The sequence below is a fragment of the Lontra canadensis genome, unplaced genomic scaffold, assembly GCF_010015895.1.
Source record: "Lontra canadensis isolate GAN:19392208 unplaced genomic scaffold, GSC_riverotter_1.0 scaffold14, whole genome shotgun sequence".
NCBI lineage: Eukaryota > Metazoa > Chordata > Mammalia > Carnivora > Mustelidae > Lontra > Lontra canadensis.
In genome coordinates this window covers 26538199-26565489 of record NW_022631008.1, presented here as the reverse complement: position 1 = coordinate 26565489, position 27291 = coordinate 26538199, and the positions used below count along the sequence as shown (strand labels likewise).

General features: G+C 44.5%; 1 protein-coding gene across 2 annotated transcripts; it reads left to right on the top strand.

Moving 5' to 3' along the window:
- Positions 1-83: 83 nt before the first annotated feature.
- DDO (D-aspartate oxidase) lies at positions 84-26748 on the top strand. 2 transcript variants are annotated; one of them, XM_032858312.1, is made up of 5 exons: positions 84-162; positions 2003-2178; positions 5123-5231; positions 9150-9326; positions 25531-26748. In XM_032858312.1, exons 2-5 carry the CDS (start codon positions 2007-2009, stop codon positions 26090-26092), a joined length of 1020 nt encoding a protein of 339 aa, XP_032714203.1. In that variant the 5' UTR covers positions 84-162; positions 2003-2006; the 3' UTR covers positions 26093-26748. The 2 variants fall into 2 exon arrangements, with proteins under 2 accessions (XP_032714203.1, XP_032714204.1); XM_032858313.1 differs by lacking the exons at positions 2003-2178; positions 5123-5231.
- The last annotated feature ends 543 nt before the right edge of the window (positions 26749-27291 follow it).

The window sequence follows — 27291 nt, the reverse complement described above, 5'->3', positions numbered from 1 at the left end:
ATGGAGAGGAAGATTAGAGGGAATGTCCTTAATAAACTCCCCAATGGGAAGCAGTTTTACTTTCCCTCTGTCTCTCCGGGCACTAGACCAACCACTCACTGGGAAAACAAGTGTTGGTGCCAGGGCCTTCTGTGGACTCCAAGATCGCTTTCTCACAGACAGGTACTCGAATCCTTCTGTTTGCAGCTTGGGGGGCTTTCTGTACGTGCTCTGGGGGTTTGGGACTGTCTTAATCGGATCAGGTAACTGTGATTCACAAGTCACTGGGCCAGGATGTACCCACCTGACTGGCTCACTTTTCTCTTCTCTGGCAGCTGGCTGTTCTCAGCCACGTTACTTTCCCTTTCAACTTAATTTATTAGAGCTATTTTGAGAAAGTTGCTGGACAGGGGAGCCTGCAAAAAAGGAAAGTCAGCAAGGGGATATGCGGGTGCCTTCGACCCACCGGGGACATGAGTGGGGCTATGCTCTTCCGGCTTGCCCTGCCTCCACTGGTCTCTCCCTTGTCCCAGACCCTTCCCTCTGTCCTGGCAATCCTGTTCCTTCTCAGCTAGCCCGCCTGTTGGGGAGGAAGCAGATTAACTAATGGCTGAGGAAATGCATGTACTGCCTGAGAAATAGAAATAACACACCTTAAACCTCATTGGAGGACCTTATATGATCCTGGAGCCAGAGCTCGTCAGAACTGGAGGAAACCACTGACAGCTGAGCCCCGCCATGTTGGCCCCACTCATGAGACAACTGCCCAACACCCTCCAGGGCAAAGCTGAATTTTATGGGCAGGTGGCCATGATTTGAACCACGGGAACTGATGCCCTGCCTATTGCTGACTGGACAGGAAAGGCAGATGTGCCAAGAGGCACGTTTCTAGGCTGGCTTAGCCCAGTGAGCTCCCCTGGTGCTAGAACATGGATAACGATGACAGTGAGCACCTGGAATGACTGCATTTTCTCTCTCTGGAGTTTTAGCCTAAGACCTACAGAGAGAGGGGGTGGGGAACGAAAGTAGAAAGACAAGCAGGAGAGCAGCAGTGGTTGGGGAGGCTGACAGCTGAGAGAGAGGATAAGTGGGCTCCTGCTGCTCAGTGGTAAGGAGGGAGGTGGGTGTTGGGCCCTCACCAACCCTTTCGTTCCCACGCTGGGTGCCTGTCTCAGGCTCCTGGATGTCTGCCTCCTGCATTTCCATGCCAGAGCTGCCTTTGTGCGATAACCTCTGTGGGTCTTTCTTTTTTCCAACCCAAAGGAGCTAATAAAGAATTCACATGGCCTGGTTTGCTGATGAGGGAGTTGAGGCTGGGAGGACATGGGTTGCCCCCCGCTGAACAAATCCAGGTTCCTTTTCGAGAAAGCCTGCTCTCAGAGGGTGAGGTTTCAGGCACAGGGGTTGGGGGGCGGGGTGATGACGGGCGGCGGGTGGGAAAGCAGTGCCAGAGGCAGGGAAGGGGAGACGAGAATTGGTTTCCAGTTAGAGGGGCAGGGAGAGGGAAGAAGAGAGTTTCAGTTGTTCAGACTTTTGTCTTGTCATTGTAACTAAAAACCAGTTTGTAAAGAGCTGAGTTCTAAATTTGCCCCATGGGTCCTGTCCTCTCAGTGGCCACTCCTCAGGAGGTTTCTGGGAGTAGAGAGGGTATCTCCACTCCTCTTGTCTACCTTGCAAACCTGACCAGCCTTCCCTAGGCTGCGCCCACAGGAAAAGTGGCTTAGGAAGGGAGGCGAAGGAGTAGAAATCTCCCCCCAGATGCAAACCCATTTACCCGTAGTGTGCTCTAAAGGCAACTTCAGGCTGATGTCTAAAACTCCATCGAGACCTTGTTGCCCAATACCCCAACATCTACCAGAAAAAGAGCTTATGGGGGGGCTCTCTTTATCCCATGAGAACTGCTGATGGGAAAGACCTTATTTGGAGAAACTGTGGACCTAAGGAAGGAGTCATCAGGGCCAGGCTTTGTACTGGATGGAAGAACACTTAACCGAGGTTTCTAGCTCACACTCTCTCCTCCCAGGCCCATGGACCCAGTACGGATCGCGGTTGTGGGGGCAGGCGTGGTGGGGCTCTCTACCGCCCTGTGCGTTTCCAAGCTGGTCCCAGGATGCTCCATTACAGTCATATCAGACAAGTTCTCTCCTGATACCACGAGCGATGTGGCAGCCGGCATGCTTATCCCTCATGTCTATGCAGGTAAGAGAGGGATTTTAGCTCCTCTGTCAGATATGATCGACGTTAGGAGGCTCTGAGTGGAATTCTGTGGACAAGGACAGCTGGATGTGCATGTCCCTATAATGCTCAATTTTAACATCTTATTGGTTCCTCTGTTAGGAATTTTTGAGTTACACTGCAGGACAAACATAACCTCCAAGTCGTAGCAGCTTAAAAAACAAAGCTTCGTCTCTGGCTCAAACTGTGTCTACTGAGCATCAACAAGGGCTCTGCTCATCACCTCGGGACCTAAGTGGCTGGGTAGCTGCTGTCTTGGATGTTGTCAGAACCTGTGTCTGGGGGGAAGGCAGTTTTGCGGGGGGGCAGGGTCTCACCCTAGCAATGAAAGGCTCTGGACAGGAAGCAACTTTCATCCCTTCTGATGATAGGTCATGGGCCAGCGCTAGTCACCTGCTCCTACCTCTCTGACGGTGGCCAGGAAGTCCAATTCTCTAAGGCTCCCAGGAAGTAGCCAGCCAGAAGTATTTGGAGAAGAGTACTCATGACTACCACAACTGGTAACTCCAAGGCTTATTTGTAATGGGACTAAAACTATCCCCAGTTCTTGTTCCTCTTCCTCTTCTTCAATTTATTTATTTGACAGAGAGACAGTGAGAGAAGGAACACTGCCCCTAAAACTACCCTCGCTTCTGAGCCAGTATACAAACAGTCTGTTGTATGTATTCGGGCCTACAGATGCCTTGATTTTTTAAAAACACATTCACATATCCTTTCTATTCTGTATTCTCCACATGAAATAGAAGGAGAAGGGAAACAGCATTAAATAAAAACCAAAATCATTTTGCAGCCAATGACGTTTATACTCACCATCTCCACTTCCTCATTTCTACCCCACCCCCCCTTTAATTTTAGCTTTTATTTATTTATTTTTTGTAAAATCAGAGTTACACGTGCATGGGAATACACTCAGGAACCTGGAGCGTTTTGCAGAATGCGAGTTCACACTTTCTGAGCACCTTTCCTGTCACCAGAGTTCTTGTGTCCATTGTCCTGGAGCCCCTTGGCTTGCACCAGGCCTGGGGGAGCGGTCAGAAGGCTGAATGGGAGTCTGGAATCATCAGTAGAGGAGGCTCATCTAAGAGTCCATGCGGGCCGTGGAGGCCCGAGCTTACCCCTTGGCTGGGTGGTTGGGGGCCCCTGGATCAGAGGGTGCTTCTCCCTGGTGCTTCCAGATAAGGACCTCAGTCTTCTCTTTGGGCTTCTTTCAGACCAGCCCCAGCGATACTTCTGTGCTTATAAATGTCAGTTCCATCTGGGAACCACATCGGTCCTACAGGGTTGCTGGGGGATTAATGACTTCCTACATGGAAAGCGGTTAGAACAGCGCCCGGAAGTGCTGTAGCAATGATCGCCATTATTACCACTGCGCCAGCTACAGTTTTCTTACCAGCCCTTGAACGTGACTTAGATCACCAGGCTGGCCTGTGCTGTCCACCGCTGAATTGGAATCGGCCATTCTTTGGGAATGACTCCTACAGCATGTGAGGTGCAGCCACTGTTTTGTTGTTAAGGTTTGAAATGGGATCAAGGGGATGTGTTTCAATACAGCCCCAGACACCGGCTTGGACTGTTGGGGTATAATCTGTGCAAGGCCTAGTTTAGCTCTTTTTACAGCTTATGATTCCTCTCTTATTTCCAAGCCAGTGGACCAGGCTGCTGCTTTGGAAGACCGTGTTGAGTTCACATGGGCTGTGTTTAAAGACGATGGCATAGATCTACTATTAAAGACATATTTATTGGCACTCTGACAAGAGAATTGTTATAAAATTCTGCTAACTGGAATGGCCGCATTGACCTGGGGACTTTGGGGGAGTAGGATGTCTCTGCAGGCCTTTTCATCTCTACCGTGAACTCTAGGGACATCTCTCCAAGCAGAGCCTATCCAGCGTCCTCTCTGCCTCAGTTCCCTAGCCTCCCCTGTGGCTCCTGCCATAGCGGCCCCTCAGGATTATTGTTCCCCAGTCCCTAGCCTGACCTTGGATTCTCCCTCACAACCTTCCCTAGGGATCAGATGTCCCAATTCTTCACCCCGTTTGGATTTGTCAGCACCCCCAGATTGTGCTCGCTCTCTATGCCTACACTGGACCCTATTATTTTGGGGCTTGAACCATGACCCTTATTTCTTCTCTGTTAGGATCTGGGTCCAGTCTCTTGTGTTCTGGCAGGGATGATGCCTGGCTGACAGGGAGCACTGATCCACAGGACTCTGCCAGAGAGGTGGTGCCTCGTGTGCTCCCTGCATGCCCTATTGACCTGGGGAACACTACCCTAAGCTATCACGTGATTCCAGGGAGTGGAGGGGGATGGAGGCAATGGCAGCCTAGGACGGGGCTGCAGCAAGTCCTTCCTGAGGAGCTCAGCTCCATAATGCTGACCTTGTCTCCTTGCATCAGAATGTAAGGACCCTGGGCTTCCTATTGTTGTGTAGTCTGTTCTCTGTTCTGGTTGCCTTGGGCCCCACAGATTTTTCCCTTTTTACCCACCATGTTTTCAGACCCCAGGAAAGAGGTTCTAGGTTCTTTCTTCTATTGTCTCAACTGTGTGGCCATCTGGGTATACCTCCCTCAGCCTGAACTAACTTCTGCAGATTGGCTATGGACCTCTCAAGGTCTGGAATATATCTAGGCCCAAAGACCACCTTCCAGATGGCTCCTATGTCAGATTTTGTTCTGATCGGCCAATTTACCCTCTGATGATTAATCTTTACATGAACAGGAGTCAATAGCTGGTATCAACATTCGATACTCTGGTTGCTGATGGATTCTCTACCCCAATGTGGTGCCTTATCTAAATGTTCCTCCCTGCCTCTGTATTTTCTCCCAGTGTCTAGGAAGGGGCTAGTTGGAAGCATGGTCATCATCACCACTTCCTTTCTGTTCTGCTTTTCTTTCCCCCGTGGTTACAGACACACCCATTACCAAGCAGAAGCAGTGGTTTAGAGAGACCTTTGACCACCTCTTTGCAATTGCCAATTCTGAAGAAGCTGAAGATGCTGGTGTTCACCTGGTATCTGGGTAAGAGAGGAAATCTGGAGTTATTTTAGAATTCAGAATGATCTTAGCGGACTTGAGAATTCATCATGAAATATTGTTGAGCATCTGCTGAGTGGAGGGCTGAACTGGATGTGGGAGGATTGTGAAGAACATTCTAGGCTTTACTCCCAAGAACTCAAGAAAGACAAGTTATTAGTACATTAATCATATATTATATATTAGTATATATAGTATTAGACTTCTAAAAATAGATTTTTAAAATTTATTTTTAGAGTGAGAGAGGGTGAGTGACTGAGCAGGAGGAGGGACAGAGGCAGAAGGAGAGAGAGGATCCCAAGTAGACTTCGCGCTGAGCATAGAGTTGAATGCCAAACCCGATCCCACGCCCCCGAGCTGAAATCAAGAGTTGGTCGCCTAACCAACTGAGCCACCCAGGCCCCTTATAGTATTAGACTTTTAAACAACCGTTACAGTTTTGTCACGAATACTACTTTGGGTTTCCTCAGGGATTATGCAGTGATTTGCAAATATGTCTAAAAAAACTTGGGGTGCCTGGGTGGCTCAGTCATTGGGCATCTGCCTTTGGCTCAGGTCGTGATCTCAGAGTCCTGGGATCGAGTCTCACATTGGGTTCCCTCCTCCGCGAGGAGCCTGCTTCTCACTCTCCCACTCCCTCTGCGTGTTCTCCCTCTCGCTGTGTCTCTCTCTGTCAAATAAATAAATAAAATCTTAAAAAAAAAAAACTTATAGCAAGTAAATAGTGAACTTGGGCTATGTGGGGATCATGTGGCTGATGGAAAGCCAACAGGTGTGATATTGGAGAATGAGATGTCCCAAAAAAGGATATATTGGGGGTAACTAAAGTTACCCACAATATTTTAAAGTGGCATTTAGGAGGCATATTTTTGAAATGGTTAGGACATTTCTATTTTATTTTATTTTATTTTATTTTAGAGAGAGAGAGTGCATGAACAGTGTTGGGTGGGTTGGGGAGGGGTAGAGAGAGAGTGTGAGAGAGAGAATTTTAAGCAGCCTCCACACCCAGTGTGGAGCCAGATGCAGGACTTGATCTCATGACCCTGAGATCATGACCTGAGCTGAAATCAAGAGTCGGACACTTAACCGACTGAGCCACCCAGGCGGCCCTCTATTTGATTCTCAATATCTTCAGGATATGCATAATTCAGGAGACATGCATAATTAAATGAACAACTTAAAAAAGTCCTACTTGGCATTACTAGTGTGGATTAGCACCTAGAGTATGATAATATCTTGCTATAGCTTCTTAAAAAGAGATCACTAACCATTCTTTCACTTCTAATTTATGTCTTTAATTTATGACATAACACATATGTCATCTGTGATGTCCTTTGTGATAACACAGTAATACCCCATAGCTTCCTGAAGAGTAGAGGGATGCTTACTTTTTACTAAGTTCTCAAAACCGCTGCATCTTTTGTGAAGTTTAGAAAAGCCTGCCCTCTCTCCTCCTTTGTGATCAGGCTGTTGCTGACATTTTCTGCCAGTGAACACACCCGCTTCGGGCAGATTTCTACCCTTTCCTCTTCTTGCCCTCTCTCACCATCATGACTGGTGTTGATGTCCCTGATTTCCCACAGTCTACACAAGCAGCAACTTCTACTTCTTTTTGACCTCCTGAAGATGTATTGATACTGTAACTCCAAATCCAGCTGATGAATCATATAGAAAAATTGTTCTCCTTGATTTATGGCCACAATTTGTTTTTGTCCAAAACCCATGTGACCATATTTAACTCACAAACTTTGTCTCTAAGTAATTTTTGAAAACAGTTGCGTCTAAAATTCAAGCGTCCTTTCAAGACTGAGATTTTGCCACCGTCGACGGTATTAAGAAGAATGTACGTCTACCTGGCCTAAAAGAGAGTTATTTATTTCTCTCACATGAGTGATTCTTGTCCCACTTGCTTATCTAAAAAAAGAAAATAATAAAAAAATAAAGATTTGAATCAGTCAAGTGAAGATAAGGGCACAAATGTCTGGAGCATCTTTAGCATAAGTGTGTAGCCTTGTTCATTATTCATCTATGTATTTCTTCAAAACAATTTCTTCAGCATTCACCAGTATAGGCATTCTCTTCGGTATTAGTGACAGAATAAGGAGCCATTTAATACACACTGCTTGACGTATAGTAAACGCTCAATAAATGTATGTTGAATGAATTATTGAGAAAAAAAAGACACAGTCCTGCCCTCCTATAGCTTATGGTCTGTCCTAAGTCCAACTAATTGCAAATAAGACCCGAGTTACCAAGGGAAGAATATAGGGTACTATGGAAGTGTATCACTGGAGAATAAACTTGCTCTGGGAAGTTTGAGAAGCCACCTGGAACAAAGTGATGTTTCAACAGAGACCATCTGGATGAGTGTAGGTTAGTCTGGTGACACTGCAGAAGTGAAGGGAGCAGGGCAGAGACGGGGTCTGGATCACAAGGGGCGTCACTCCAGGTAGAAGGAACAGCATTCACATAGACCTGAGTCTAGGACAACTGTGGTGTGTTAAAGGGACTGAAAAACCACCAGGGTAATTGGAAGCCATTGAGATCTTACACATTGAAATGTTTATCATGTTTATGTGTGAAAACTATCCCACCTGTAGTATGGAGAACAGATGCGTGGAGAGAAAGACGGTGGTACAACCCTTTAGGTGTTGACCATGGGGACAGAGAGTAGATGGATTTGAGAAACGCTGAGAAAGAGAGTTGATGGGACTTGAGACTTGGCAGTTGATGGCATGTGGATGGGGGGAGAGAGAAAGTCAACATGGGTCTTGGTCTGGTTGTGGAGCTCAGGAGAGAAGAGAGGGCTGGAGCTGTAGCCCCCTGAGCATCTGGTGTGTAGACAATGGTGAAGATATGAAGGGGCCATCTAGCCGAGGGAGAGTGTGCAGAATGAGACAGCAAGAAGGCCCAGCATGGAGCCCTACAGCAAACAGTGTTCACACCTTCCCCGGGCGCCCCTTTGAATGAACTACTTAGAGACGTATTAATTCTGGCGTGTGAATGACCACATCATGAGCAACTATGTACAGCACTCAAGTGATTTTCCTTGCTATTTTAGAGTAGCCATGATTTACAACCCTTATATCTATTGATGAAAACAACCCAAGACTTGCAAATCCAAACACATGCCTAGCAGTTCTTAATAGCATTCTTGCCAGCTTGTTAACAACCAGTATCATTCCAGCCTCATCCACCCTGGCTGTGCTGGTGGCCCGACGGTAACCGGGCTCCTCCTGACGACTCAGCATGAGGGGATGACCCACAACTTACCCCATAATTCACACTCAGCCTCCCGTTCACCCATCATGGCTCGCTCCAATTTAGATATTTTGTTAGGAATGGAGGGCAACCTTTAAGCTTCTGATGGATGCTTGCAACTTACGTAAAATGTACTACAAGACACCAAAACCTTTCCTCAAAAGTGCATAGTCACAAGTCAATGAAGAAAGTCTGAGAGGAGCTTTTTAGAAAAAAAGAGTTAAGTCCAATTTTTAAAACACAACTTTTTAAACATCTTATTCCCCCCTAGTCATGAACATTTCAAACGTAACTGCTGAATTATCTGAACCCAAGAGAATGGAAGAGTAGATCTTTTTCTTTTTAGGGGGATAGGAAGTATGTTTTTATATTTATGTATTTATTTTTAAATATTTTATTTATTTATTTGAGAGAGAGCACAAGCAGGGGAGAAGGGTAGAAGGAGAAACAGACTCCCTGCTGAGCAGGGAGCCCGATGCAGGGCTCGATCCCAGGACTCTGGGATCATGACCAGAGCCGACTGAACCACCCAGGTGCCCCAGGAAGTGTGTTTTTTAAAATGCTTTAGAGAATGTCATGTGGGGGTTCACGGGAAACATATTTCACAAAATTTCAGGGAATTTTTCCACTTTTGTGTTTCAGTTGGCAAATATTTCGGAGCGTTCCTACGGAGGAAGTGCCATTCTGGGCTGATGTGGTTCTGGGATTTCGAAAGATGACCAAGGCTGAACTGAAGAAATTCCCCCAACATGTGTTCGGTCACGCTTTCACGACTCTGAAATGTGAAAGCCCTACTTACCTCCCGTGGTTGGAGAAGCGGTCAGTTGAAATGGCTCCTTGCTGCTTCCTTTATCTGTCCTAGCCATAAATAATTTCATAGCTTCTCATACAATAGATAGGAAAAATTCCCTGTTGGGCCCCCAGAGTTCTTCTGCCATGTGTCCTGTTCGCTGCTCACAGTGGCCGGGGCTGGGTCAAACAATCCGAAGACGGTGTGTGTGTCACGAGCAGTAAGGGACACTACGCTGCTAGTAACACATTCATCTTCTTCTAGCTCATGGTGCCTGATTATTCTTCAGGCCGTATGATTTATTAATCCCCCGCCCACCAGTAAGTAAAACCCACTCACTGACACAACATCTGAGATTTCCTCATTTGTAAAATGGAAACATTTGGAGAGTAGCTTCCGGCTATAGAATTAGATGATTTGCTCCAGTTCTTTAGATGGAGAATCTTAAGCTTATTATAAATTGTTTTTGAAATTTTTGTTCTCATTAGTGATGAGGAAAATCACTCTCTTATTCTCTCTGTCATAATTAAGACCTCTACCCCTGAGAGGTCTTATCTTATCTAGATTAGGTAATTGCTTCCTTACCAAGTTCAGTCCAAAATACCTTGAACTTGCATTTTGGCTTGGTTTTCGGGACTTCCTGATGCCACTTAGGAAATACATCAAGAGCTTCATTATTTGAGACGCATCAATAAATCACCCTTAGTTTAGTCTGGAAATTTTAAGTGTATCGAGGGTTGTGAAACATTGGCCTTATCAGTCCCCAAATCTGTATATATGGTAGATAAGTAGGGGCAAGGTAAATTATTGTGTAAACGTTGGAAAAATGACTCAAGATAAGCAGTGGCAACGATGATCTGGTCCCAGGTGTGGTCTATAGGATAATTGATTCCCACATTCATGAATCCCACAATTTTGTGTTCAACATCTGTGTCTGAACCTGGCACTGTGTTAGAAGCCATTCCAAAAAAAAAAAAAAAGGATAAAATATGATCACTTTTCTTAAGGAATTCAGAGTCTGACGGGGGTGATGGTATGCACGTATGTGTGTGTGTGTGGGTGCCCATGTGTGTTTATACACATTAATTAACAATTATAGTAACTCACATGGTAAAGGGTGTACAGATTTTGAGGGTAGGTTGGGAGCACAGAGGAGGGAACCTGTTAGCCTCATGTCAGCATCACAGTACATTTTTGCAGCTTTATAAGTGCTCTTCTCATTTTTACCTATTAGCAATTTATATGGGACATTTTCCTTTGTAAGTTCCAGTTTTCATTAAACCCACCCTTTCATGCCTTGTTCACTGGGCTTTAAACCATATTTGCATGACATCAGCCAATAAATGAACATTTTGGGCCATCACGTGATCAAGTTGCCCATCGGTCAACAGTCAAGTTTCAGCAACATCACCATCTTTCCCTCCATGGCATTGTTGTACAGATTTCATTTTTGTCCTTATATTACAAAAATGACTGGAAATAGAAAATTGGAAGTGTTAATGCCAGTGATTTGATTTGAAGGTATCATCTACTTTATCTTAATCACATTCAGATAAAGGGGAAATTATTGGGCATGCCACAAGGGGCAGAGCTTTACTGTCATTATGGTACATAAATTTTGTTTGATTATGATAAAAAATGGAAGAACGTATATAAAACATTGAGTCTAAGAAGTGAGGTGTCATTAGAGAGTTTTATAATTTGGAGCTGAAGTTTCATGATTACACCTGTGTCTGTTGTTTGGCTCCCTGGTCCTGGACTTCTTTTCTCCATGTTCAGGAAAGTCAATAGAAAACCTGACTGGATCCCTGTGGTCTTCAGCAGATGAGGCAGAAGCAGGGAAGGGAGAGTCCCTCAGAGTGTTGGTTCCCCAGCACAGAGACTGGCAAGGGCTGGCTTCTCTGTGTGGAAATGGCAGGGGGTCAGGGATGGTAAAGGACACAGAGATAAAGGAAGTGGATGAACTCATACAACCCTTTGCCCAGACTTCTAACAGTTTCTTTGTCATTTTTACTCTCTCATGCATATCTATACGCAGATATATAATACACATACACACACACACACACACACACACATATACTCACACACACAAACACATGTGTTTTTCCCAGAACCATTTGAGAGTGCATTGCACGCGTGATACCCCATGATTTCTAAATATTGCTGTGTAGGAACAAGGATATTCTTACATAAACAGTACTATGATAAAAATCTAGATATTTATGTTGATACTGTAATCTATGGACCTCATTCATACGTTGCCCCCAGAAGGACCCAGTAATGTCGCTTATATAGACACCTGGTCTCCAATCCAATCCATGGCCACACTTACATTTACTTGTAATGTCTCTTCAGTCTGTAGTCTATCTCTGTCCCTTGTGACCTTTATGACCTTTATAACTTTGAAGAGTACAAACCAGACCAGCTACATTTTAGACGGTCTCTCACTTGGGGTTTGTCAGAGATTTCTTCATGATCAAATTGAGATTATATGTTTTTGGTGGAGCCCCACAGAAGGAATGTTAACTCCTTAGCAGGTCATATTAGGAAGCAAATGGTGTCAGTCTGTTCCCTTCTGGGGACGTTAACTCTGATCACCTGGCCTGCCAGTTATCTCCAGTGTGAAGTCACTACATTTTCCCTTTGTGATTACTAAGTGCTTTGTCAAGGTACACCTGAGGTTGTAAGTAACTTTCTCCTCATCAGACTTGTGCATACTAGCTTTAGCTCTCATTCATGATTCTTGACTTGATCACTACTATAATGTTTGCCAAGTGATCATTTCATTTTTTTAAAAGATTTCATTTATTTACTCGAGGCAGGAGGAACTGGAGGGGAAAGCAGGGGGGTGTGGAGAGGGAAGGGGAAAGAATCTTAAGCAGGCTCCCTGGATGCAGGGCTTGATCTCATGACCCATGGGATCATGACCTGAGCTGAATGAAACCAAGAGTCAGAGGCCTAACAGACTGAGCCACCCCAGGTGCCCTGCCAAGTGATAAATTTCCAACTCCTTCCACATTTAGTTTGCTTTCTCCTATAAGGAAACACTTTCCCCCCTATATTTATTCAGTTACTTATTTATGTCAGTATGGGCTCGGGGATTCCTATTTTATTCAATGAATTATAATCTATTACTCTTATTATTTATTTTGATGTTCAAATGGCCCAAGATTTGGCCAGTGAGAGCCCCTTCAAGCAGCTCTTATGTCTTTTTGACATTTCTGCTTCTCTCTCTCTCTCTTTAGCACTTTCTTACTTTCGGGCACAACAGCATTCCACACATTCCAATTTTGAGAAGAAAAACGATTTCTTTTCATGAATATTTCTTTACATCTTTTCCTTAAAACCAACCTGATGCAATGCTACATTTTAAATTTATATATTCAATGCAGAAATAAACTGCCTTTACTCTGTCTCACTTCTACTTCCCTTTGTACCCTGAAGTTTCCTTCTGTTGTGATTTTGGACTGTAGAGAACACACCCAACATCCGACCTTCCTCTACCACATCCAGCCTGGGACAAGAAAACATATAGGAGCCCATACGGTATGTGTACGTATTTAAATGTTCCAAATCAAGCTAACAAACCATTAAATAAAATATCATTTATCCCTTTATTTTAACAACTAATGTGCAACCACCCAAAGGTCAAGTTTACATATAGCCATCTTGGATTCTCAGGAGTGCTGCACAGTAACATGGTGGCAGGGGACACTAGGTGCATGCCAGGAGACACCCTAGTCCATATTTTCAAGCTCACTTTGCCCCAATAGCTGTCCTTTGGCTACCCCTTGGGCAAGGGTGCATGAAATGACATGATCTGCCTCTCAGAGGAAGACAATGCAGGCCCTAGAAGTAGGGGGAAAATATGGGGATCGTGGGTTCCCAGCTCATGGACTGGATGTGAAGGAGGGGGGCTCTCACTGGGTCCATCCCTTGGCCCCACATTCTAATTTCTCATGCACAGCTGGAGAATATCCAGAGTGGGTCTTCTAAGTGGCCCAGTGGAAGGGAGGCACAGCTCAGATTAGCCAGGGTAAGTACCAAGTCCTAGAAAGAGTTTTGAGCTTATGGTAATCACGTGTGTGTATGTGTATGTGTGTGTGTGCATGTCCGTGTAGTTTCTCCTAACACTTCAATGAAGCATTGAATATAAAGTCTAGACAGAAAACCTAAACAGAAATTCTTCCTGGAAGAGAGGGCACATTGCTTCATTTTTTTTTATTAATAATTTTATTTTTTATAAACATATATATATATATATATTTTTCCCCCAGGGGTACAGGTCTGTGAATCTCCACGTTTACAAACTTCACAGCACTCACCATAGCACATACCCTACCCAATGTCCATAACCCCCCCCAACCCCCCTCTGCCCAGCAACCCTCAGTTTGTTTTGTGAGATTAAGAGTCACTTATGGTTTGTCTCCCTCCCAATCCCAACTTGTTTCATTTACTCTTCTCCTACCACATTAACCCCCCATGTTGCATCTCCTCTCCCTCATATCAGGGAGATCATATGATAGTTGTCTTTCTCCGATTGACTTATTTCGCTAAGCATGATACCCTCTAGTTCCATCCATGTTGTCGCAAATGGCAAGATTTCATTTCTTTTGATGGCTGCATAGTATTCCATTGTATATATATACCACATCTTCTTTATCCATTCGTCTGTTGATGGACATCTAGGTTCTTTCCATAGTTTGGCTATTGTAGACATTGCTGCTATAAACATTCGGGTGCACGTGCCCCTTCGGATCACTACGTTTGTATCTTTAGGGTAAATACCCAGCAGTGCAATTGCTGGGTCATAGGGTAGTTCTATTTTCAACATTTTGAGGAACCTCCATGCTGTTTTCCAGAGTGGTTGCACCAGCTTGCATTCCCACCAACAATGTAGGAGGGTTCCCCTCTCTCCGCATCCTCGCCAGCATCTGTCATTTCCGGACTTGTTAATTTTAGCCATTCTTACTGGTGTGAGGTGGGATCTCATTGTGGTTTTGATTTGTATTTCCCTGATGCCGAGTGATATGGAGCACTTTTTCATGTGTCTGTTGGCCATCTGGATGTCTTCTTTGCAGAAATGTCTGTTCATGTCTTCTGCCCATTTCTTGATGGGATTATTTGTTCTTTGGGTGTTGAGTTTGCTAAGTTCTTTATAGATTCTGGACACTAGCCCTTTATCTGATATGTCGTTTGCAAATATCTTCTCCCATTCTGTCAGTTGTCTTTTGGTTTTGTTAACTGTTTCCTTTGCTGTGCAAAAGCTTTTGATCTTGATAAAATCCCAATAGTTCATTTTTGCCCTTGCTTCCCTTGCCTTTGGCGATGTTCCTAGGAAGATGTTGCTGCGGCTGAGGTCGAAGAGGTTGCTGCCTGTGTTCTCCTCAAGGATGTTGATGGATTCCTTTCTCACATTGAGGTCCTTCATCCATTTTGAGTCTATTTTCGTGTGTGGTGTAAGGAAATGATCCAATTTCATTTTTCTGCATGTGGCTGTCCAATTTTCCCAACACCATTTATTGAAGAGGCTGTCTTTTTTCCATTGGACATTCTTTCCTGCTTTGTCGAAGATTAGTTGACCATAGAGTTGAGGGTCTATTTCTGGGCTCTCTATTCTGTTCCATTGATCTATGTGTCTGTTTTTGTGCCAGTACCATGCTGTCTTGATGATGACAGCTTTGTAATAGAGCTTGAAGTCCGGAATTGTGATGCCACCAACTTTGGCTTTCTTTTTCAATATTCCTTTGGCTATTCGCGGTCTTTTCTGGTTCCATATAAATTTTAGGATTATTTGTTCCATTTCTTTGAAAAAAATGGATGGTACTTTGATAGGAATTGCATTAAATGTGTAGATTGCTTTAGGTAGCATAGACATTTTCACAATATTTATTCTTCCAATCCAGGAGCATGGAACATTTTTCCATTTCTTTGTGTCTTCCTCAATTTCTTTCATGAGTACTTTATAGTTTTCTGTGTATAGATTCTTAGTCTCTTTGGTTAGGTTTATTCCTAGGTATCTTATAGTTTTGGGTGCAATTGTAAATGGGATGGACTCCTTAATTTCTCTTTCTTCTGTCTTATTGTTGGTGTAGAGAAATGCGACTGATTTCTGTGCATTGATTTTATATCCTGACACATTACTGAATTCCTGTACAAGTTCTAGCAGTTTTGGAGTGGAGTCTTTTGGGTTTTCCACATATAGTATCATATCATCTGCGAAGAGTGATAGTTTGACTTCTTCTTTGCCGATTTGGATGCCTTTAATTTCCTTTTGTTGTCTGATTGCTGAGGCTAGGACTTCTAGTACTATGTTGAATAGCAGTGGTGATAACGGACATCCCTGCCGTGTTCCTGACCTTAGCGGAAAAGCTTTCAGTTTTTCTCCATTGAGAATGATATTTGCGATGGGTTTTTCATAGATGGCTTTGATAATATTGAGGTATGTGCCCTCTATCCCTACACTTTGAAGAGTTTTGATCAGGAAGGGATGCTGTACTTTGTCAAATGCTTTTTCAGCATCTATGGAGAGTATCATATGGTTCCTGTTTTTTCTTTTATTAATGTGTTGTATCACATTGATTGATTTGCGGATGTTGAACCAACCTTGCAGCCCTGGAATAAATCCCACTTGGTCGTGGTGAATAATCCTTTTAATGTACTGTTGAATCCTATTGGCTAGTATTTTGGTGAGAATTTTTGCATCTGTGTTCATCAAGGATATTGGTCTGTAGTTCTCTTTTTTGATGGGATCCTTGTCTGGTTTGGGGATCAAGGTGAGGCTGGCCTCATAAAATGAGTTTGGAAGTTTTCCTTCCATTTCTATTTTTTGGAACAGTCTCAGGAGAATAGGAATTAGTTCTTCTTTAAATGTTTGGTAGAATTCCCCCGGGAAGCCGTCTGGCCCTGGGCTTTTGTTTGTTTGGAGATTTTTGATGACTGTTTCAATCTCCTTACTGGTTATGGGTCTGTTCAGGCTTTCTATTTCTTCCAGGTTCAGTTGTGGTAGTTTATATGTCTCTAGGAATGCATCCATTTCTTCCAGATTGTCAAATTTGTTGGCATAGAGTTGCTCATAATATGTTCTTATAATTGTCTGTATTTCTTTGGTGTTAGTTGTGATCTCTCCTCTTTCATTCATGATTTTATTTATTTGGGTCCTTTCTCTTCTCTTTTTGATAAGTCTGGCCAGGGGCTTATCAATCTTATTAATTCTTTCAAAGAACCAGCTCCTAGTTTCGTTGATTTGTTCTATTGTTTTTTTGGTTTCTATTTCATTGATTTCTGCTCTGATCTTTATGATTTCTCTTCTCCTGCTGGGTTTAGGGTTTCTTTCTTGTTCTTTCTCCAGCTCCTTTAGGTGTAGGGTTAGGTTGTGTACCTGAGACCTTTCTTGTTTCTTGAGAAAGGCTTGTACCGCTATATATTTTCCTCTCAGGACTGCCTTTGTTGTGTCCCACAGATTTTGAACTGTTGTATTTTCATTATCATTTGTTTCCATGAATTTTTTCAATTCTTCTTTAATTTCCTGGTTGGCCCATTCATTCTTTAGAAGGATGCTGTTTAGTCGCCATATATTTGGGTTCTTTCCAAATTTCCTCTTGCGATTGAGTTCTAGCTTCAGAGCATTGTGGTCTGAAAATATGCAGGGAATGATCCCAATTTTTTGATAACAGTTAAGACCTGATTTAGAACCAAGGATGTGATCTATTCTGGAGAATGTTCCATGTGCACTAGAGAAGAATGTGTATTCTGTTGCTTTGGGATGAAATGTTCTGAATATATCTGTGATGTCCATCTGGTCCAGTGTGTCATTTAAGGCCTTTATTTCCTTGTTGATCTTTTGCTTGGATGATCTGTCCATTTCAGTGAGGGGAGTGTTAAAGTCCCCTACTATTATTGTATGATTGTCGATGTGTTTCTTTGATTTTGTTATTAATTGGTTTATATAGTTGGCTGCTCCCACGTTAGGGGCATAGATATTTACAATTGTTAGATCTTCTTGTTGGACAGATCCTTTGAGTATGATATAGTGTCCATCTTCATCTCTTATTATAGTCTTTGGTTTAAAATCTAAGTGATCTGATATAAGGATTGCCACTCCTGCTTTCTTCTGATGTCCATTAGCATGGTAAATTCTTTTCCACCCCCTCACTTTAAATCTGAAAGTGTCTTCGGGTTTCAAATGAGTTTCTTGTAGGCAACATATAGATGGGTTTTGTTTTTTATCCATTCTGATACCCTGTGTCTTTTGATTGGGGCATTTAGCCCATTAACATTCAGGGTAACTATTGAGAGATATGAATTTAGTGCCATTGTATTGCCTGTAAGGTGACTGCTATTGTATATTGTTTCTGTTCCTTTCTGATCTACTACTTTTAGGTTCTCTCTTTGCTTAGAGGACCCCTTTCAATATTTCCTGTAGAGCTGGCTTGGTGTTTGCAAATTCTTTCAGTTTTTGTTTGTCCTGGAAGCTTTTAATCTCTCCTTCTATTTTCAATGATAGCCTAGCTGGATATAGTATTCTTGGCTGCATGTTTTTCTCGTTTAGTACTCTGAATATATCATGCCAGCTCTTTCTGGCCTGCCAGGTCTCTGTGGATAAGTCTGCTGCCAATCTAATATTTTTACCATTGTATGTTACAGACTTCTTCTCCCGGGCTGCTTTCAGGATTTTCACTTTGTCACTAAGACTTGTAAATTTGACTATTAGGTGACGGGGTGTGGACCTATTCTTATTGATTTTGAGTGGGGTTCTCTGAACCTCCTGGATTTTGATGCTTGTTCCCTTTGCCATATTGGGGAAATTCTCTCCAATAATTCTCTCCAATATACCTTCTGCTCCCCTCTCTCTTTCTTCTTCTTCTGGAATCCCAATTATTCTAATGTTGTTTCGTCTTATGGTGTCACTTATCTCTCGAATTCTGCCCTCGTGGTCCAGTAGCTGTTTGTCCCTCTTTTGTTCAGCTTCCTTATTCTCTGTCATTTGGTCTTCTATATCGCTAATTCTTTCTTCTGCCTCATTTATCCTAGCAGTGAGAGCCTCCATTTTTGATTGCACCTCATTAATAGCTTTTTTTATTTCAACTTGATTAGATTTTAGTTCTTTTATTTCTCCAGAAAGGGCTTTTATATCTCCCGAGAGGGTTTCTCTAATATCTTCCATGCCTTTTTCGAGCCCAGCTAGAACCTTGAGAATCGTCATTCTGAACTCTAAATCTGACATATTACCAATGTCTGTATTGATTAGGTCCTTAGCCTTTGGTACTGCCTCTTGTTCTTTTTTTTGTGGTGAATTTTTCCGCCTTGTCATTTTGTCCAGATAAGAGTATATGAAGGAGTAAGTAAAATACTAAAAGGGTGGCAACAACCCCAGGAAAATATGCTTTAGCCAAATCAGAAGAGATCCCAAATCGTGAGGGGGGGGGGAAGGGGATAAAAAGAGGTTCAGAAAGAAAAAAAAAAAATAAAATAAAAAAGAAAAAAAGAAACAAATAAAAAAAAGAAAACCAATAATGAAAAAAATATAAAAAGGAAAAAATATATATATATTGGATAAACTAGTTAAAAGACGTTAAAAAAGAAAAGGGTAAAAGTTTAAAAAAAATTAGCAGAAGAAGAGAAAAAAATTGAAAAAGAAAAAAAAATTAAATTAACTGCAAGGCTAAAGAATCATGGGGAGAAAGCCATGAGTTCCGTGCTTTGCTTTCTCCTCCTCTGGAATTCCGCTGCTCTCCTTGGTATTGAAACCGCACTCCTCGTAAGTGAACTTGGTCCTGGCTGGATTTCTTGTTGATCTTCTGGGGGAGGGGCCTGTTGTAGTGATTCTCAAGTGTCTTTGCCCCAGGCGGAGTCGCACCGCCCTTACCAGGGGCCCGGCTGAGTAATCCGCTCGGGTTTGCTTTCGGGAGCTTTTGTTCCCTGAGCGCTTTCCGTAGAGTCCGGAGGACGGGAAGGAAGATGGCGGCCTCCCAGTCTCCGGCCCGGAGGAGCCGAGAGCTAGGGGTCCCACTCCTCAGTGCGCCCTCAGAGAACAGCGCCCAATTACTCCCGTCTGCCTGGCCTCCGGCCGCGCTCCGAGCTCACCGAGCCTGCGACCGGTTCAAGGTAAGCCCGAGCTGTGAGCTCACTCCTCGGCTCCGTCTCTGTAGCCGGCTTCCCTGTTCTAATACCTGTGAGCTCTGCGACACTCAGACACCCCGATCCTTCTGTGACCCTGCGGGACCTGAGGCCACACTGGCCCCGCGTGAGCTTCACCCCAGTTAAGCCTCTGGAGCGATGTCCCTCAGCGGAACAGACTTTTAAAAGTCCCGATTTTGTGTCCGTTGCTCCGCCGCTTGCCGGGAGCCGGCCCCTCCCCCCGCGGTCTGTCTTCCCGTCGCTTTGGATTCACTTCTCCGCCAGTCCTACCTTTCAGCAAGTGGTTGATTTTCTGTTTCTAGAATTGCTGTTCTTCTTCTCTTCGATCTCCCGTTGGATTTGTAGGTGTTTGCAATCTTTAGATAAGCTATCTAGCTGATCTCCCGCTACCCGAAGTAGTCTCAGCTGCTACTTCTCCGCCATCTTGACTCCGCTTCATTTTGTTTTAAGAGATGAATAGTCAATAAGGCCCTTGGAAGATGAAGAGTTTTGGAGGGCAGAGGAAGCATGAGGGCCCGGGCTACCTGAACAGGTGACATTGCTATGGGAGGGGGCCAGGGCAGGGAAGCCAGCGTCACCCACAGTATATGTGTCTCTTCTCTGAGGAGTCTTCCTAAGCCTCCCAGTTGGCCTGGGGCTGCCCTGGGCAGTGGGAAGCTTCCCCCTCTGTGGGGGAGGGGCACCCCCAGGCTGACAGTGAGGGAGGGCCAATCCCCAGTGTGGCCCCAATCCCAGCTGCCCTCCCACTCTGGCTAAGAATAAATGTCAGCTCTGGGAGCCACCCCCAACCACTTTCCTACGGAAACAAATATTACCTGAATGATTTGTTCTACCTGCTTCTAAAGTATCACGTTATGGAAAACAGGCCCCTTATTTCCAAAATAACCTTATTTTCAGGACTAATCTCTAACTGTGGGATGAAGACCTGGGGGAATTCCTGCTACTTTTTCATTAGCCGGAAGCCTGCTGTCAGCATTTCAGTCTACTTAAAATAACCTGGAGTCAAGTGGTACTTTGTGCCTGTGGGAGCCACCTCCTGACAGCAGTGCCATTGGCCTGATGACCAGTCAGCTAGGGTTCATGCCTTGGAGCACGCTGCTTCCTGTCTGTTTTTAGGCGACAGAGTTAGGGAGAAGAGGCCTGAGGGGCTGCTCTTTCCCCCCCTTGAGTCCTGGGGAGGTCTTCGTCAGTCTGTTTGTTTGATATACATGTCCGCCATGATAGTGGGCTGGGACATGGGTGCTTCAGACAGAGAGTACACATACCCTTGTCCCACCAACCCCCCTTCCATCTTTTCAGCACTGTCTTGTGCCCCTGATACCTTCCTCTTCCTCCTACTCCCTGCCCACCACCCAAGCGAGATCTACACAGACAGCATACAGGGCCTCCTCTCTGTGGACATTAGCTGTCTTCTTCTCTTCCCTCAGGGCCTGACATCTGGCGGGAAAGCCAACATGGAAGAGGAAGAGAGCCACATGTCTCCTCTCCTCCTAAGGGAGGCTTTGTAGGGCAGGGACTCCTCCATGCCCAAGGCAAGCCTTTCAGGCAAGGATTTCAAGCCAAGTGAGAGGCAGAGTGGCATTGTCCTGAGGGGGTGGGAACCATGGGGCTCACTCTGTGGGCTGCACCTGCTCTTCTCCACCAGGGCGAACCCAGCTGGGAAGCCACACAATCTTTGCTTGTTCCTCACACCCAGGGTCCGTTGTGTTGCCTCCTACACCCCTTCCACACAATGTGAGTGTTCAGCCTACAGTGTTCTGACTCAAAAACAGGCTTTTCATTCAGCAAGCCACACAAAAATGTCTCCAACCTCAGCTCTAACCTTCTGAAATAATATAAACTTCCAGAAAAGACCCCCCCCCCAAAATGTTTTTAACCACAATTGAGATCTTTAGCTTTTTTCAAAGAACAGAAGGGCTCATCTCCCTCTCAAAAAAGAAAAAAAAAAAAAAAAAGCGATGCCCAATGATAACCAGAACAAGAAAAAGAACAAAAACCCCTCAGAGGTTTGATCAGCCATACAGATCATGTTTTATATCCTCAGCCGGTGGAGTCATATTCTGCTGCTTTTCACTTGCCCCGTCCAGGAAATGAATCATAGAGGCAGTAAGTCAACTGAGCCTGTCTCTTTGCCAGACATCCTACCTAAATATATCATCCTGGCTGGATCAGAATCATCCTGCCTGTGACAACATCCGGAAACCTGGATGCCTCATTTCTGTGCTAGGGACCCTGTAACTTCGGTGCATTGTTTTCTTTCAGAAGCCATGCTTTATACTGTGGCCCTGATAAGGTCTGCACTGACCAGAGCACTGATCATACTAAGCTGCTCTCTGTATTTCCTTTCCACTGGTACAACAATGCCTCACAGTTACTTTCCCTGTCTCCCATCTCCTATAGCTTCTGTTCTCCCATGAGGCCTCATTCACAGCAGTGCCTCAAAAAACAAACAAACAAAAAAAACCCAAAAAACAAAAAAAAAACCCAAAACTCATGTGGCTCCCTTAGGAGTTGGACGGAAATATGGATCGTACATCAGGAACATGACAGATTGACTCTGTGCAGTGTTGTAGCCTTAGAGGTTCCCCCTGGGGCTTCAGTAGCTATCCCAAGGCAGCTCCACTGGTGACCTGTTCCTTGAAACTCCACCCACTGGTCTGACTCGGGGTGCCCAGGGGCTCCCCTCCAGGACCACCCAGCCCGTAGAAACCCTAAGCCTCATTCACACAAGGAACCAGAGAACCCTGTGCCCCTGAATGGAACTGAGAGACGTTCAATGAACTTGAATACAAGTTCCTGGAGTGGTCAGAGCAGGGATGGATATTTTGAGAAGTGGGAAATAGAAAGCAGTTGATTTTATTAGAATATGCATTAGATTTATTAGAATATGCAAATAGGAAATGACTGAGGAATATGGCCATAAGATGAGATCATGTTGCCAGAACAAAATTAGACTTTATATAAAATGCAAGAAATCCCATGTATTCTTCACCCAGATTCCCCAACTCTTAAACTTACCATATTTGCTTTATCCTTTTCTCTCCAAATGTCTTTTTTTCTGAACCATTTGAGAGTAAGCTGCAGATGTGATGCCCCATTGCCCCCCAAATACTGAATATGTATTTCTTAAACCCAAGGCCATTCTCTTATATAACTAAGGTCAGAATTAGGGCATTAAATTAACATGGGTACATTTCTGAAATCTACAGACCTTATTCAGATTTTGCCAATTGTCCCAATAATATACATTATAGCAAAAGAAAATCCAGGATCATATATCATATGTTGCAAAAACAAATATATATATTTGTTTTATATATTTATATCTATGTATATATATATGTGTCTGTGTGTATATATGATATATACATTCATTAGAAGCAAGTGACTAGGTTCAGCCAACATTCAAGGGGAGGGGAATTAGGTTTCACCTTGGAAGGGTTCAAAGAATTTGTCGATATATTTTGAAAATATCACCATTGACCTTCTGAATACAAATTATTTACCACATGCAAAATATGCATATATATATGTAAATGTATATATGTATATTTAAAATCTAAGTATTATAAGCTATTTTAGGTATAGCCACACTCAGTGTCAAAGCAGCCTCATCCCTCCTACTAGAGCTCACAGAGCCCTGTCTTTCCCTGTGTCCCCTTTCCCCTAGGGGGTCTCCACACTGAACCCCCACCTCCCTATTTCTTTTTTTTTTTTTTTTACTCTTTTTTGTTTGTTTGTTTTTAGATTTTATTTATTTGACAGAGAGAGAGAGAGAGTACAAGTAGGCAGAGGGGCAGGCAGAGGGAGAGAGAGAAGCAGGCTTCCCACTAAGCTGGGAGCCCAAAGCAGGGCTCAATCCCAAGACCCAGGGATCATGACCTGATCCAAAGGCAGACGCCCAATGGACTGAGACACCCAGGCACCCCACTCACCTCCTTATTTCATGCTGTCCAGGATTATTCCTCTCTTACATGGCTTAGTCTGTGCTGTGTGATGGGAGTTGGGGTACAGGGATGCCTCTAGTCCTATGAGAAGGGAGAGGATGAGGGGACTCCCCTTTGCTTCTGGGATGTGGAGTGTGTGTGTGTGTGTGTGTGTGTGTGTGTGTATGTATAAAGAAGTGCTTCATGGAACTCCATCCCTCTCAGGGCCACACCTGCTCAATTTCCCTCTTGCTGAACACCCCCCCCACACACCCCAATTTTATGCATCAGGCTGACATGGTCTTTCAGAGGGCTGACTTTTAGGCTTGGTGAAAATGGGCACTCTTGGGTTTTAACGTGATGACCAGGAGACACTAGTCTGGCGCTATTTAGTGAACTCAACTTCTTGAGTTTCCCGTCCCCACATTTCCTCAGGGGAGGTTGGGACAACACGTTCTCCCTATCTAGAATGAGGTCTTGCTCAGTTGCAGGAAACCTTATGGGGAAAGTCAGCAAGCTTATACCCCCAACCATGTCATTCAAAACCCTCAGAATAAAATAACTACTTCATATGGTTGTACAAGTGCTTGGTCAACCAATATGTAGCTTCCGGTATGGTTTCCTCTTACCCCTGCTGCCCACCGACACGCTGCCGGTGGGATAACAAGAGTGCATGGGCATCACACGAGGTTGTATTGCAACAGTGAAAGGACGACAGGTCCCTGGCATATTCAGTAAGTTCCCTCCTGGGGTCAAGGCCAGGGAGGCACTCAGCACCCCAAGCCTGCTATGGGGGAAGAAGGGGGTGCTGGGGGATGAGGGGGGTGTTTCCAGTCACTTTGATGATTTCAGAAGTCTCCAGGGAGAGAGTGGACTTTCATCAGTAGCAACCAGTGGGGGACCCTTGAGAAGGACATTTGCATTTGTTGAATTCATGCATAATCTTTACAAAAACCCTGTGGACTTACAACATTCCTTTTTTTTTTTTTAAGATTTTATTTATTTGACAGACAGAGAGCACAAGTAGGCGGAGAGACAGGCAGAGAGAGAGAGAGGAGGAAGCAGGCTCCCTGCTGAGCAGAGAGCCCGATGTGGGGCTCGATCCCAGGACCCTGGGATCATGTCCTGAGCCGAAGGCAGAGGCTTTAACCCACTGAGCCACCCAGGTGCCCCGACTTAAAACATTCTTATCCTTAGGTGACAGTTGAGGAAACAAGTTCAGTTCAGTCAAGTCCTCAGGCTGGTAAAATTCTTTTATTTCTCTGAATTAGGAGAATAACTCTGAGTTTTAATTAGAAGAGTTGGAACCCAGAGCACAGTGTTAACTAGCAACATGTGGAATCCACAATCGGTTAAAAGCAAAACCAAGATAATGTTCAAATAATAATCAATGTAAAACATTTTCTGAAGACCAAATGTCATTCTTACAGGCTATTAAACCATTGAATGTGAGTGATAGATGGGTGTGGGGAGCAGGCAAACCTGGATTGCATTTTAGAGTAGCATAGCAGCTGTGGGGGTGGGCGGGGCTCGATCCTAGGACCCTGAGGTCACAACCCCAGTGGAAACCAGGAGTCCCACACCCAACCTACTGAGCCACCCAGGTGCCCCCAGCCATTTCTTTTTGTTATGGATGTACTTGGTCCAAAATATCGTTATCAACAGCAACTGTCAGTCCATCAGCTGCAAATACTTTGCATTTGTCTCATGCAAACATTCCTGTGGTAGACATAAAATGGTGGGTGTGACTCCTGTTCCAAACATCTAGTTAGGGAGACCAGAACAATGCAAAGGAACATGCACGAGTTCACAACACGGGACAACATGTCTCAGGCTTCAAATTTAGGTTCTAAATAGAGGGCATAAGAAAGGTTAGGGGATTTAAAATACAAATTGATTTAGTGTTTATTGAGCAGCTACTATGATATAGGAACTTTATAAAACACCAAAAGGACAAGACATTTCTTTTGTTTTGAATCTTTGAAACAGGTTTCCATTTAGCTTCCAGTTTAGGAATCTCTAGTTTCCAAGGATACGGGCCAGCTGATGGCTAGAATTTGGCCCGCTCGGACCCTGGCCACGGTGGTCTTGTCCGTCATTTCCCATGAGGGCTTGCACAGGAAGCCACTGAGCCTCCCCTAACAGTCTCTCTCATTCTTCCCAGGTTAAAAGGAAGTGGGGTCCCGATACTCACCCGACGAATAGGAGACCTGTGGGAGCTCCATCCATCCTTTGACATCGTGATCAACTGCTCAGGCCTTGGAAGCAGACAGCTAGCAGGAGACTCGAAGCTATTCCCTGTGCGGGGCCAAGTGCTCAGAGTTCAGGCTCCCTGGGTGAAGCATTTCATCCGGGATGGGAATGGGCTGACATATATTTATCCTGGCATAGCCAACGTAATCCTGGGAGGAACGAGGCAGAAAGGAGACTGGAATCTGTCCCCAGATGCAGAAATTAGCAGAGATATTTTTTCCCGTTGTTGTGCTCTTGAGCCATCCCTCCGTGGAGCCTGCGACATCAGGGAGAAGGTGGGCTTAAGGCCCTTCCGGCCAGGCTTGCGGCTGCAGACAGAGCTCCTAGCCCAGGATGGTAGGAGGCTGCGCGTGGTCCACCACTACGGCCACGGGAGCGGGGGCATCTCCGTGCACTGGGGCACTGCTCTGGAGGCCGCCAGGCTGGTGGGCGAGTGTGTCCAAGCCCTCAGGAGCCCCAAGTCAAAGCTGTAGGTCATATGCAAAGGGCCCCGGAGACTATGATCAAAATACGATCTAAGCAGCACAACTGATTCCACTAACTTCTCCATTGCATGAAAGTTTAGTTAGTGGTATCCTTCTTTTCAAAATGAGAAATGATGCAATATGAAGCCCTGGTAGCCTTAGGACTAGTTCTAACCTAATCTAGGACCGATGCAGAACTAGGCTGAAGTCCAGTACTAATGACATAGGGCACAAAACTATTTTTGTTAAAAATACTTGTGGGAGAGTAAGATTTCTTCTAGATCCAGTGTTCAAAGCTCTGTGCTAATTTACATGGATGCTGGGAACGATAAGGATTTTGACATCTTTTGGCTAATAAATCCACAGCGAGAGATGATGTATGGGAAACACTTAACTCACTGTTAGTTACGGAGCTGCCCATGTTTGCGGGCTGTGATCAAGGGAGCATTATAATCCCTTTAAATAAAATACACGGTGATCACGCAACACAGGCTTATTACACTTAACAGAAGACAAAGCATGATTCCTCCAAGTACTAGTGGCAACCTCTTCCTCCCCTCAGCTGGTCATGGTGGTTAGAAGACAGGGATGGGGGCGCTGGGTGGCTCAGTGGGTTAAGCCGCTGCCTTTGGCTCGGGTCATGATCTCAGGGTCCTGGGATCAAGCCCCGCATCAGGCTCTCTGCTCAGCAGGGAGCCTGCTTCCCCCTCTCACTCTGCCTGCCTCTCTGCCTACTTGTGATCTCTCTCTCTGTCAAATAAATAAATAAAATCTTAAAAAAAAAAAAAGAAGAAGAAGACAGGGATGAAGTTGCCTATGGACAGGGCGTCAACTCAGTAACTGTCTGGGGTCAGTCCCCTAAGGGCGGTACTCTCCATTACCACTAGCACTCGCTTGTAGCGTGATTGACTTTGCCTAAGTGTTTTTGAAGATTGAGTAGCAAGCAGGTGCAGCCAAAGAGCTAATTTGCTGATTAGGATGGAACAATCATTCCGAATGAAATATATCCAAAGAGTTTTCCGCAAGCTGTTAAAACAAAATAAAACAAAACACCTACCGGGAATGAGGGAGAAATGTGTTATGGTAAAAAGGAGTTTGGGAATCGCTGAAATAAATTGATCTAACCTGGTTTCCTGACTCAGGTTTACTCAGAGTTATTCTTTCCTGTGTATCGTGAATGCTCAGGAGGGTTTTGCCTTTAGTGAAGG